Source organism: Seriola dumerili, unplaced genomic scaffold (genome assembly GCF_002260705.1).
Source record: "Seriola dumerili isolate Sdu_G_001 unplaced genomic scaffold, Sdu_1.0 BDQW01000169.1, whole genome shotgun sequence".
NCBI classification, from domain to species: Eukaryota; Metazoa; Chordata; class Actinopteri; order Carangiformes; family Carangidae; genus Seriola; species Seriola dumerili.
In genome coordinates, this window is record NW_019174424.1 from 5,651,789 (window position 1) to 5,663,125 (window position 11,337).

The window sequence follows — 11,337 nt, forward strand, 5'->3', positions numbered from 1 at the left end:
TTGAAATGCCTCAGCTGGAAACTTGTATCTCATTCAGCAGAGTCACTTCCCTGAAAGTAAAACAGATAATTAGTACTTGTAGATAGTGTTTGCGGGGATGTACTATCATAGCAATATGGTAACATTTACTATATACTGATGAAAAAAGCATTTTATGGAATGAGAAAACTAGAAATAAAGCTTAGGTATTTATACAGAGTGATGTTGATCTGTTATCAGCAAAATAGCTTGTGGAAAAGCATACTGCAACTAGTCATTTGTTTCAGAGGTCATTATGTAGTACTCATATGGTTAATACATGACACTGTCAAAGAGAATGAAAAGATACCTTTCCAACATCACGGCTCTTGGCTCTCATCTTGTTGACCTGGGACTCAGCAATGTCAGCGCGCTCCTGAGCTTCCTCTAGCTCATGCTGGACCTTCCTGAGTTTGGACATGTGAGTGTTGGCCTGCTCCTCCTGTGAAGTTATATTAATTAAGTTGTTAATGGTGATATAATTTTTAATTCAACTGTAAATGATTGGTCATATGAATGTAGTTGACTCACAGCCTCCTCAGCCTGTCTCTTGTAAGCCTTGACTTTGAGCTGCAGCTTGTCCACCAGATCCTGGAGTCTGTGCACATTCTTCTTGTCCTCCTCAGTCTGTACAAATTAAGAATTGTCACTTAAGAAATGTTGAAGCAGAATCAAGCAGTTATTATGGTAATTTTTTTGTGAAATTGAGTTTACCTGGTAGGTCAGCTCCTTCACTCTCCTCTCATATTTGCGAACTCCTTTAACAGCATCAGCTCCACGTCTCTGTTCAGCTTCAATTTCAGCCTCCAGTTCACGCACCTGTAATGTGTTTATTAAAAAAATCTACGTTTTCTGAAAGTATTCGAGTGCAGAGAAAGTAAGGCAGTTTTTTTATGAATTTTAAAGTGTATTTTTCATTCTTACACTAAACTGTGAGCATTATATACAGATCATACCCTGGACTCCAGTTTCTGGAGCTGCTTCTTGCCACCCTCCATGGCGAGGTTCTCAGCCTCATCCAGACGATGCTGCAGGTCCTTGACTGTGACCTCCAGGTTCTTCTTCATCCTCTCCAGGTGAGCACTGGTGTCCTGCTCCTTCTTCAGCTCCTCAGCCATCATGGCAGCCTGAAATTATAAAATGTTTTCCAATTCATTCATAATCAATAGGAAAGTAAGTAAACTTAACATCATCAGTGCATGTAGTAGACCAAAAAGATAACATAAGAGAGTTGTAGATGTAAACTCACATCAGTGATGGCCTTTTTGGCCTTCTCCTCAGCATTTCTTGCTTCCTGAACAGCATCATCCACTTCACCCTGAATCTGCACAAGGTCAGACTCCAGCTTCTTCTTGGTGTTCAGAAGACTGGTATTCTGAATGTTTAAGACAAGTCATGTTTAATATAATGTATATAATGTATTTTCAGGAACACTAGTTTATTCTGAATGAATGGAAACAAACCTGAGAGTGAAGCAGTCCGACACGCTCACTAGCATCAACCAACTCCTGCTCAGCCACTTTGCGTCCTCTCTCTGTCTGCTCCAGAGCGACTCTCAGCTCCTCAATCTCAGCCACCATCAGGCCATTTCTGCGCTCCACCATGACAACCTGCTCCTTCATGTCTTCCTGTCCTCTGACAGCATCATCAAGGTGCAGTTGGGCATCCTGACAACATAAAAAGTGTTGATATTAACTTTCTTTACTTTCCAACAGTTTATTTAATTCAGCAATTGCACAAAACTCACCTTGAGCTGTCCCTGGACAGTCCTAAGTTGTTTCTGTGCTTCAGCAGCCTGCCTGTTGGCATGACTCAGCTGAATCTCCATCTCATTCAGGTCTCCCTCCATCTTCTTCTTGACTCTCAGGGCATCATTTCTGCTCCTGACCTCAGCATCAAGAGTGCTCTGCATGGAGTCCATCACCCTCTGGCTGTTCCTCTTGATCTGCTCCATCTCCTCATCCTTCTCTGCCAGCTTCCTGTCAACCTCACCCTTGACCTGGTTGAGCTCAAGCTGAATACGGAGAATCTTGGACTCCTCATGCTCCAGTGTGCCCTGCAAGAAAAGTCAGCTAAGTATAACTACATACCAAAATGTCTACTTTGTCAGTATGACAAAACAAATTTGAAATTAGTTTCTTAATTTCTTAAAAGACTAATGCCATAGAGCACCATTAGAGCAACAGTACATCAATTGTTGCAATGACAAACAAATGAAAAGTAAGAGGTAATACCTCTGCTTCCTCCAGGGCAGTCTGAATTTCAGCCTTCTCACTTTCTACTGTCTTCTTGGCTTTCTCCAGCTCATGGATGCTCTTTCCAGTCTCACCAATCTGTTCAGTCAAGTCTGAGATCTCCTCTACAGAGAAATTATAAAGTTCACCATTGTTAGACACCTCACAGCTGGTAATAAATCATTATTTGCCTTTAACATAGATAACAGTTGACATACGCTGCAGGTTCTTGTTCTCTCTCTTCATGGTCTCCAGGTGATCCAGAGCCTCCTCATAAGAGTTCTTCATCTTGAACAGTTCAGTGCTGAGAGAGCGAGCCTCCTTCTGGGCTCCTTCCAGCTCTGCCTGGCCCTCCTCATACTTCTGTTTCCATTCTGCAAGGACCTAGATTTGTATAGGTTAATTAAATGATTGGTTACTACTTCAGGTATGTTTTCTTCAGATAAAATTGGTTTTGATTTCCAGTTGAAATATTTACCTTATCAAAGTTCCTCTGCTTCTTGTCAAGGTTGGCTGCCAGACTATTAGCTCTCTCCACATCAATCATGAGGTCCTCCACCTCACCCTGCAGCCTCTGCTTGGTCTTCTCCAAAGAGGCACACTTAGAGTTGACAGCCTCAATGGATTCCTCAGCATCCTGCAGGCGCTGGGCAAGCTTTTTCCTGTAATGAAGAATAATTAATTTGTTAATTTCTATTGTTAATTTGAACAAATAAATTTAAGGAAAACGAATTAAAACAATGAACAGGTAGTTACATACTTAGCCTCCTCCAGTTCCTCAGTGCGCTGGATAGCATCAGTCTCATATTTGGTTCTCCACTGAGCCACCTCACTGTTGGCCTTGGACATTCCTCGCTGCAGCTCAGCCTTGGCCTCCTGCTCCTCCTCAAACTGCTCTCTGAGCAGGTCACAGTCATGGCGGGCTGACTGAACAGCGTGGGCCAGGGCATTCTTGGCCTTTGAATTTATCATAAAAAGCATGAAAGTATTAATTAATTCTGTTAACATACTATAGTACATACCCAAAACACAGAACATAAAAAACAAATTAATGTTTTTTAATCAGTGTCTAATGTATAAAATTCAGTTTACAAAGTAAGGGGCTTCACTTATGCAGTCAATTTTTAACAGTGGTTTACAGTGTATAGATCTGTCTTTCACCCAGGTTTTGTTCAAATCTAACCAGCCATGCCTGAGATGTCACTGGAGATATCATACTTGATGAATAGATAGACACCCTTTGCACATCTTGCATTACAAAGTGGATAATACAAATGTAAGCTCTTCGTACCTTCACTTCTTCCTCAATGTGTCTCTTAAGCTCTTCAATCTGCTGAGTGTACGCCTGTTTGCCTCTGGTGAGCTGGGAAATGAGAGCTTCCTTCTCCTCAAGCTGGCGAGCAAATTCACCTGAATGAACAAGAGTAAGAATAGGATTTGAGTGGCTTTCTTCATACCTAAAATATGGTTGAAAGTGCTTTCCATTATACCACAACATTGTCAGTTTTCTTTAAATAGTACTACATACAATACATAACAACAGGTAACAAAACATTATAACCTGTAACATGGGATTTCAATAACCATGCTTTTCATTACCTACAACAGTTAAATATCAGTTATTTGAATAATTACTATACCTGTACAAATCAAAGTACACCAGTTTAAACATTGCAATACTTTGTATCTGAACTAATTAATCTAGTATTACACATTTTGCATGTTAGGATACACACCGTTCTCTGTTTGCAGTCTTGCCCTCTGTGCACTCATGTCATTGAGCTGGCGAACGTTTTCGTCATTTTTGGATTTAATTTCACTCAGTTGATCTTCAAGAGTACGGCACATTTTCTCCAGATTACCCTGTAATTAACATTTAATTGACGTGATCATTATTTGGATATTCTGAAAACTGAAATTGTAAGTGGTTGTAGTTTTTCTTCCTTTATTTATTTAAACTATTTAAAAATATAGCATACCTTTGCTTTGGCAACAGCCTCCATGTTGCTGGAGAGGTCGTCAATCTCCATCTTGTACTCGCTCTTCTCCTTCTCCAGCTTCTGCTTGACACGCTGGAGGTTGTCGATCTGCTCTCCCAGCTCTGCAACACTATCAGCCTGCTTCTTGCGAAGAGCTGATGCGGTAGATTCATGCTGCAGGGTTGACTCTTCAAGGTCTCGACGCAGCTTCTGGAACTCAGCCTCACGCTTCTTGTTCATCTCAATCTGAGCGGCTGTTGCTCCACCAGCTTCCTCAAGCCTTTCACTGATCTCCTCCAGCTCCCTGGAGAGGTCAGCCCTCTGCTTCTCAACCTTAGCCCGAGCAGCCCTCTCAGCTTCAATCTCTTCCTCCAGCTCCTCAATGCGAGCCTACATTTGATAGTAGCAATATTAAGAAGACTCATTAACCAGAATGTAATTTGTTCTTTATGATTTCACTGGTTCTGATATGTAAATCAACTATGTTACCTGGAGTTCTTTGATCTTCTTCTGTAGCTGAGCACCCAGGGACTGTTCATCTTCAATCTTGCTGAGGAGCTGGCTTATCTCAAAGTCTTTCCTTGATGGGGAGACCAAGAAAGCTTTCACTGTCATAGTTTATACTGTTGTTGTAGTGTAATGTGTCAGATGCTTAAAAGAGAATTCATCAGCTACAACAAAGAAAAACCTACTTCTTGATTTTCTCCTCAGATTGCTGCTTGTCATTCTCTAGATCCATGATGGATTCCTGGGCCAGTTTCAGATCTCCCTCAAGCTTCCTCTTGGCTCTCTCAAGGTCCATGCGGAGCTTCTTCTCTTGCTCCAGTGATCCCTCAAGCTATGAAATAATGACTTTTAATGATTGTTGATTTGAGGCATTTTGGCTATATAACACCAATACCAAGAATCATTTGTGTCATTATTTGGCAAAACCACAAAGAAAAAGCAATTGTTTACTTACATCGTCCACTTGCTGTTCCAGCTTTGTCTTGGCCTTGGTCAGAGTGTTGACTTTGTCTTCCTCTGCCTGGAGATCATCCAGTGTTTGCTGGTGGGCCTCTTGGAGTGCTTTCTTCTCCTTGGTTAACTTGGCAATAGACTCATCTTGAGATGCCATCTCCTCTGTGAGGTTTTTCACCTGAAAATTGTATGAAAGGCACATTTGAATGTCAACCATATATCTAAAAAATGAATGTACATGTATTTAAGTTTCGACTTAAATGAACTGAACCTTGTTTTCAGTGGCATGTTTCTCTTTCTCCACTTTAGCCAAGGTGAGCTCCAAGTCATCAATGTCCTTCTTCAGCTCAGAGCATTCATCCTCCAGCTTCCTCTTCTTGGCAGTCAGCTCAGCATTGATTTCCTCTTCATCCTCCAGTCTCTCAGTTGTCTCTTTGAGTTTGGCCTCAAGCTGGATTTTGCTCTTAATGAGCCCTTCACACCTTTCCTCAGCATCAGACAGATTCTCACCTTCCTATAGTTTGAGGATGTATGTGGTATTATTTTAACTGAACCTTTTTTTTCAATAGATCGAACATCATGTCTGTTTCTATGATCTACTCACAGCTGCTACTTGCAGTTGCAAGTCATTCTTCTCCTGCAGCAGGGAAACCATTTTCTCCTCCAGTTCCTTCTTCTTGGCCAGGGCAGTAGCCAGATCTGATTGCATCTTCCCATAGTTCTCCTTCATTTGAGCCAACTCCTTCTCAGTCTCAGCGCTCTTCAAAAGAGGCTTGATCTTGAAGTACAGATGCATCCATGGCCAGTTTTTCACATTCATGAATGAACGGATGTTGTACTGAACGGTGAAGATAGCATCTCTAAAAAAATGACATTTATTAGTGTATAACTATTGTTTTGTTTTACATCACAGACTGGAATATGAGGAGCAATTCAGTATAGTGTACAATAATCCTACCTCCTCTCCATCATCTTAACAAACTCCTTTCTCATGAGGAATCCTCTACAGAGAGCCTGAGTCATGGTCACCAGCGCAGCCAGTTTCTCATCCCTCATCTCCTCCAGGGTACCCAGCAGACCAGCTTTGAAGAACACCTATGGAAATCAATTGTCAGTACACATGGATATTACAGGATGTACACACTTAATAGCTTCTTTTATTGTCCGTAGACTTGTACCTTTGTGTGCCCAAACTTGTACTGAGTGTGGTCCACATCAATAGAGCCCAGCAGCTTCTCTGAAGCTTTCTTGTTGTCAATGAACTGTCCCTCAGGGATGACACTGGCATTCAATACTTTGTATCTACAAAAGAAGATTATTTTTATATTCATATTTACCTCACATTTTGGCCTGGTGTTTCTACATCATAATAACTTATACTGAACTTATAAAAATTGCTTGTACTGATAAGTCACCTCTGCTTGAAGTCACCATAGAGGATTCTGCTGGGGAAGCCCTTTCTGCAGATTCTGATGCCTTCCAGCACACCGTTACACCTCAGTTGGTGGATGACCAAAAAGTTCTCCATAAGACCTGAGAGTTTCAAATTCATATAGTTTAAAATTTTTCTTTGTAACACAGTGTAACATAAAATTCAAAAAGCAGGACTGTGGGTTTCTTACCTGGGGTCTTTGTTTCATTGGGAATCAGGCAACGCACAAAGTGAGGATGAGTGCTCCTCAAGTTGGTCATCAGCTTGCCCAAGTTCTCCTGTGGATCACAATTATAAGATAATAGGTCAAACATGATATTAATATGAGGTTTTGAACTGTTACCCAAAATATGTGAAATGATACATACCCTGAAAAGAGCAGACACAGTCTGGAAGGAACCACCCTTCTTCTTTCCACCACCCTTCTTGCCACCAGAAGCATCTGCTTTTTAGAACAAAATACCACCAAATATTTAAGTCTTTATTCATTTTCCTGGCTTATTCCCTGGAAACCAGATACTTAAATTACCAACTGAATTAGCACATTGTCCCACTGTAGTTACAGTATTAGTTTCTTACCATCACCTGAAGAATGAGATGCATACAGGTAGCAAAGCAGTTTGTTTGAAGACTTCTGGTAGAGCTGAACAACTGAGTCGTTCAGGGGGTCCTTGTTCTTGTCCAGCCAGCCACTGATATTGTAGTCCACTGTACCAGCATAGTGCACCAGGGAGAAGTGAGCCTCAGCCTTGCCCTTTGCAGGTTTTGGCTTCTCAAAGGCCTTGGTTTTGCCAAGATGCTGATCATGCAGCTTGTTCTTGAAAGAGGTGTCTGTAGCCTTGGGGAACATGCACTCCTCTTCAAGGATGGAGAAGATGCCCATTGGCTGAAAGGAAATAATATTAAAAAGAATTAACAATTTAGCATGCACTCAGTAAACAGGATTTTAGCTCAACCTGAAAGAACTGACAGTCTTACCTTCTCAATAAGCTCAATGCAGGCGGCCAAGTCCATACCGAAGTCAATAAATTCCCAATGAATGCCTTCTTTCTTGTACTCCTCTTGCTCCAGTACAAACATGTGGTGGTTGAAAAACTGTTGCAGTTTCTCATTGGTGAAGTTGATGCAGAGTTGCTCCAAGCTGTTGAACTGTAATTGTGGAGATATAATCAGTCCCATGGGAAAACATTTTTGACATGTGATGCAACTCAACTGTTCCTCAAATTACTCACATCAAAGATCTCAAATCCAGCGATATCCAACACCCCAATGAAGTACTGTCTTGGCTGCTTTGTGTCCAGCATCTCATTGATACGGACGACCATCCACAAGAACATTTTCTCGTAAACAGACTTGCAAAGAGCCATCACAGAATTGTTGACCTAGACAAGGGGGGTAAAAACTATGTTTTTTTTTCTTGATGAACATTGCTTCATTTTCCAACATTTTGTATTTGTGCATCACTTTACCTGTGGAACGGTCTGACCTTTGGTCACAAACTCGTTTCCGACCTTGACTCTTGGGTAGCACAGGGCTTTTAGCATATCAGCTGAATTCAGGCCCATGAGGTAGGCGATTTTATCAGCCTCTGATTGAGAGAAAAAAATGTTTCCATAGTTAGTTAGTTACAGTTTGTAACTGCTATTTCTTTTCATTCGTGCAGTTTTTCTGTTAGGAATATATTGTTGATATTTTATATCACCAGACATTCTTTGTCTCTGCTAGATGTTAATTGACATTCAACCAATATCACCCCTTGTTGCAGCAGAGTCATTAAGTTGTGATTACATTCTCGCTGTATAAGTTGTGCAAAAATGTACTTTTTCTTGGTGTATGCTATAATGTGATTTGTTGTAATATGATGTAATATGATGATGTAATATCACACTATTACAATAATACAATTAATACAAGTAATACAATTACCCTCAGTGCCATCTGGTTCAGCCTGCTCCTCACGCTGCTTCTGCTTAAATTTCATGTTACCATGATGTATCACAGCTCCAGTGAGCTTGTAGATGCCAACCTTCTCCTCAGCACTGAAGCCCAAGATGTCAATAGCGGTCTGCAATTCATGCACAGCAAATCCTTTTAGAAAATCACTTATTCTGACATTTATCTGTTATTATTCCAAACACTATCAACTTACATCTGTTGCAATGAACTCCTCCACATCATTGATGCTTTTGACAGTGATTTCACCCTGACTGATCATTGGGTAGTCATAAGGGTTGGTAGTGATTAGAAGGGCCTCTGGAAGAAAGTAGAAGAAATGCATAAGTTGGTACTTACTCTTATTTTACTTTTTGTTATTTGTTTGAGTGTCATAACATACCCAGGAGCTCAGGCTTGTGGCCTGTCATCAGCTGATAGAAGATATGGTAGCTCCTCTCAGCAGACAACTGGAAGGTGACACGTGACTTCTCGAGCAGATCTGTGAGTCATTGTTAGATATAAAGATTTGCTGATGAATGTGCATCAAATAATGCAAGACCCTACACTAACTAATGTTGTCAACTACAAAAGGAAATAAACTAGAACTTACATGTTTCAATATCAGCTGAGGCCAGCTTTCCACTAGAGCCAAAGTGAATTCTGATGAATTTACCCTGAATATATACCAGAAAATGTCAGTTTGACTCGCAGTATTTTTAAGAAATTATGTGAAGGTTCATAAAATGATTACTTACGAAACGAGAGGAGTTGTCATTCCTCACAGTCTTAGCATTACCGTACGCCTCCAGGAGAGGGTTGGCAGCAATGATTTGATCTTCCAGCGAACCCTACAAAGAGTAATTGTGAGGCTGTATAAAACAGTTCATCAAATAGCAATCCACTGTGGCAAAGATTTTTGGCACCAATTTTACCTGTATTTTGCCAGAGCCTGCCTCTGCTTTCTTAGCCCCAGCCACTGCAATTGTTGCAAAGTACTGGATGACACGCTTGGTGTTGACAGTCTTCCCTGCACCAGATTCTCCACTGGGGAATAAAAGGATGATCCTTACTTAGCAATATAGTCACGAAGTTTATAAAAAAAAATTGTCTTTACAAGTTGTGTTATACTCACGTGATAAGGACAGACTGGTTCTCGCGATCTGGAATTCAAGCATATACTCTCAAGTTAAACCTTTAGTTGAGATTCTTCTTTGTCTCATTCACTTAAATTCTGTGGTAAACTTCATCTTACCAGTGAGCATGAACTGGTAGGCATTATCAGAGATGGAGAAGATGTGGGGTGGAGCCTCAATCCTCTTCTTGCCTCTGTATGCCCCAACAACCTGAGAGTCATACACAGGAAGCCACTTGTAGGGGTTCACGACGACACAGAACAGGCCGGAGTAGGTCTGTTTGGACCAAAGAGAGAAACATTATCAGTCTGATGCACAGGCTTTAAAAAATACAACCACACTACATTGTAAGATTGAAGGCTTACGTAGATCATCCATGATGCAAAACGCTCTTTGAGGTTATACAACACAGCAGGCTCGTTGAGGTGGGTCATCATGGCCATGTCCTCAATTTTATCAAACTTGGGAGGGTTCATGGGATGGATGTCATTCTCTTTTACAGTTACTGTCTGAATAGGAAGTACAATAAAGCACAAGAAGAAAATCAATTCATTATTTACTGAGATATCATATATAATAGTTCCATGAAATGAATCTCAAAAGCAAATATTGTCCAGATGTGTTGGACAACTGTTATGTATTTGACTGTCCTTCCTAGATTTATTTGTAGAGTTTCATTTTGGGCATTATTACACTTACCTTTCCTGTAAGTGTCTCAACTGTGGCTTTGCCACCCTCTTTTTTGGTGAGTTTACCCTTGAGGTACATCTCATCAGCATCAACCACAAAGTAGGCTGTTTTGGCATCAAATGGAGTGTTCTGAGCCTCAATCCTCTCTTTCTCAGGCTTGCGGAGGTAAATGGCCGCAGGGCCATACTGCTCCATTTCTGCGTCTGTGCTCATGATGGCACCTTAAGCGACTGAAAATAAAGAGAGGTCATACATGATGTATTTCTCCTGTATTTGTTTTAATAAATATTAACATGCTCTTAGTAGACTTTTCACAGGAGATTTGTTGTGAATTATGTTTTGGATATCATCAAAGGAAAACTATAATTTACCTCCTTTGGCCCCAACAGAAGATTGAATATTGTCAGGTCTGTTCTTTTCACCCTGTTGATAAATTGTCAACCATATTTTAATCAATAGATATTTATCTTGATTTTGAAATACGTATATCAAATACATATACAATTTTTTAAAAACTACAAGCTGGCATGACATTTATATATATATTTCCCTTTGTAACATGAATAAATTATTGCAAGTATCATAAAAAAATTATGATAATAAACAGTCTTGTAAGTATGTTTATCAACGAGAAATTTGTTTTTCACAATATTACTGTACTCACCTGAGTTGGAAGCCTACCAGTTATCGACAGAGTCCTAAGCAGCCTCTTTTATAGAGGGAGGACTGTCTTCTCAGTAGGTGTGCCTTTCTCAATTTGGTCATGTATTCTTGTCATGTTGCCGCTAATCCTGTGACATTGACATTTACAGTGATTATATTGCCTTGTATGCGCATTTGTAGCTGTAGGTATTTTTCCCTGCGCCCAAACTAAGAGGTTAGTAAAGACTTAGTAAAATTCTTTTAAAAATGAATTGTGTAATAACATAAACAGTTACTTTTAAACTTAATGTTAT

At 40.3% G+C, this 11,337-nt stretch overlaps 1 protein-coding gene across 2 annotated transcripts; it reads right to left on the reverse strand.

The window, feature by feature from the left end:
* Positions 1-29: 29 nt before the first annotated feature.
* LOC111227311 (myosin heavy chain, fast skeletal muscle-like) lies at positions 30-10,594 on the reverse strand. Of its 2 annotated transcripts, none has more exons than XM_022752745.1 (39): positions 10,391-10,594; positions 10,057-10,200; positions 9,811-9,967; positions 9,691-9,718; positions 9,491-9,602; positions 9,314-9,406; positions 9,169-9,232; positions 8,959-9,057; positions 8,773-8,876; positions 8,550-8,688; positions 8,093-8,211; positions 7,856-8,005; positions 7,602-7,772; positions 7,203-7,509; positions 6,992-7,065; positions 6,814-6,901; positions 6,607-6,724; positions 6,370-6,493; positions 6,150-6,286; positions 5,796-6,051; positions 5,463-5,705; positions 5,193-5,369; positions 4,924-5,069; positions 4,721-4,811; positions 4,232-4,621; positions 3,989-4,115; positions 3,544-3,662; positions 3,013-3,209; positions 2,731-2,914; positions 2,471-2,636; positions 2,253-2,377; positions 1,766-2,074; positions 1,482-1,685; positions 1,268-1,393; positions 975-1,145; positions 733-837; positions 550-645; positions 329-460; positions 30-50 (listed from the first exon to the last, which is right to left on the reverse strand). In XM_022752745.1, the coding sequence occupies exons 1-39, from the start codon at positions 10,592-10,594 to the stop codon at positions 30-32; spliced, it is 5,817 nt and encodes a 1,938-aa protein (XP_022608466.1). The 2 variants fall into 2 exon arrangements, with proteins under 2 accessions (XP_022608466.1, XP_022608465.1); XM_022752744.1 differs by having other exon boundaries at positions 6,992-7,068.
* Positions 10,595-11,337: the final 743 nt, after the last annotated feature.

Coding starts and splice junctions, on each gene's coding strand:
- LOC111227311 (XM_022752744.1), bottom strand. CDS start 10,594: ATGAGCACAGACGCAGAAATGGAGCAGTATGGCCCTGCGGCCATTTAC. Junction 9,058..9,168: donor CTCAGCTGATATTGAAACAT/GTAAGTTCTAGT, acceptor AATGACTCACAG/ATCTGCTCGAGAAGTCACGT. Junction 5,706..5,795: donor TGCAACTGCAAGTAGCAGCT/GTGAGTAGATCA, acceptor CTCAAACTATAG/GAAGGTGAGAATCTGTCTGA.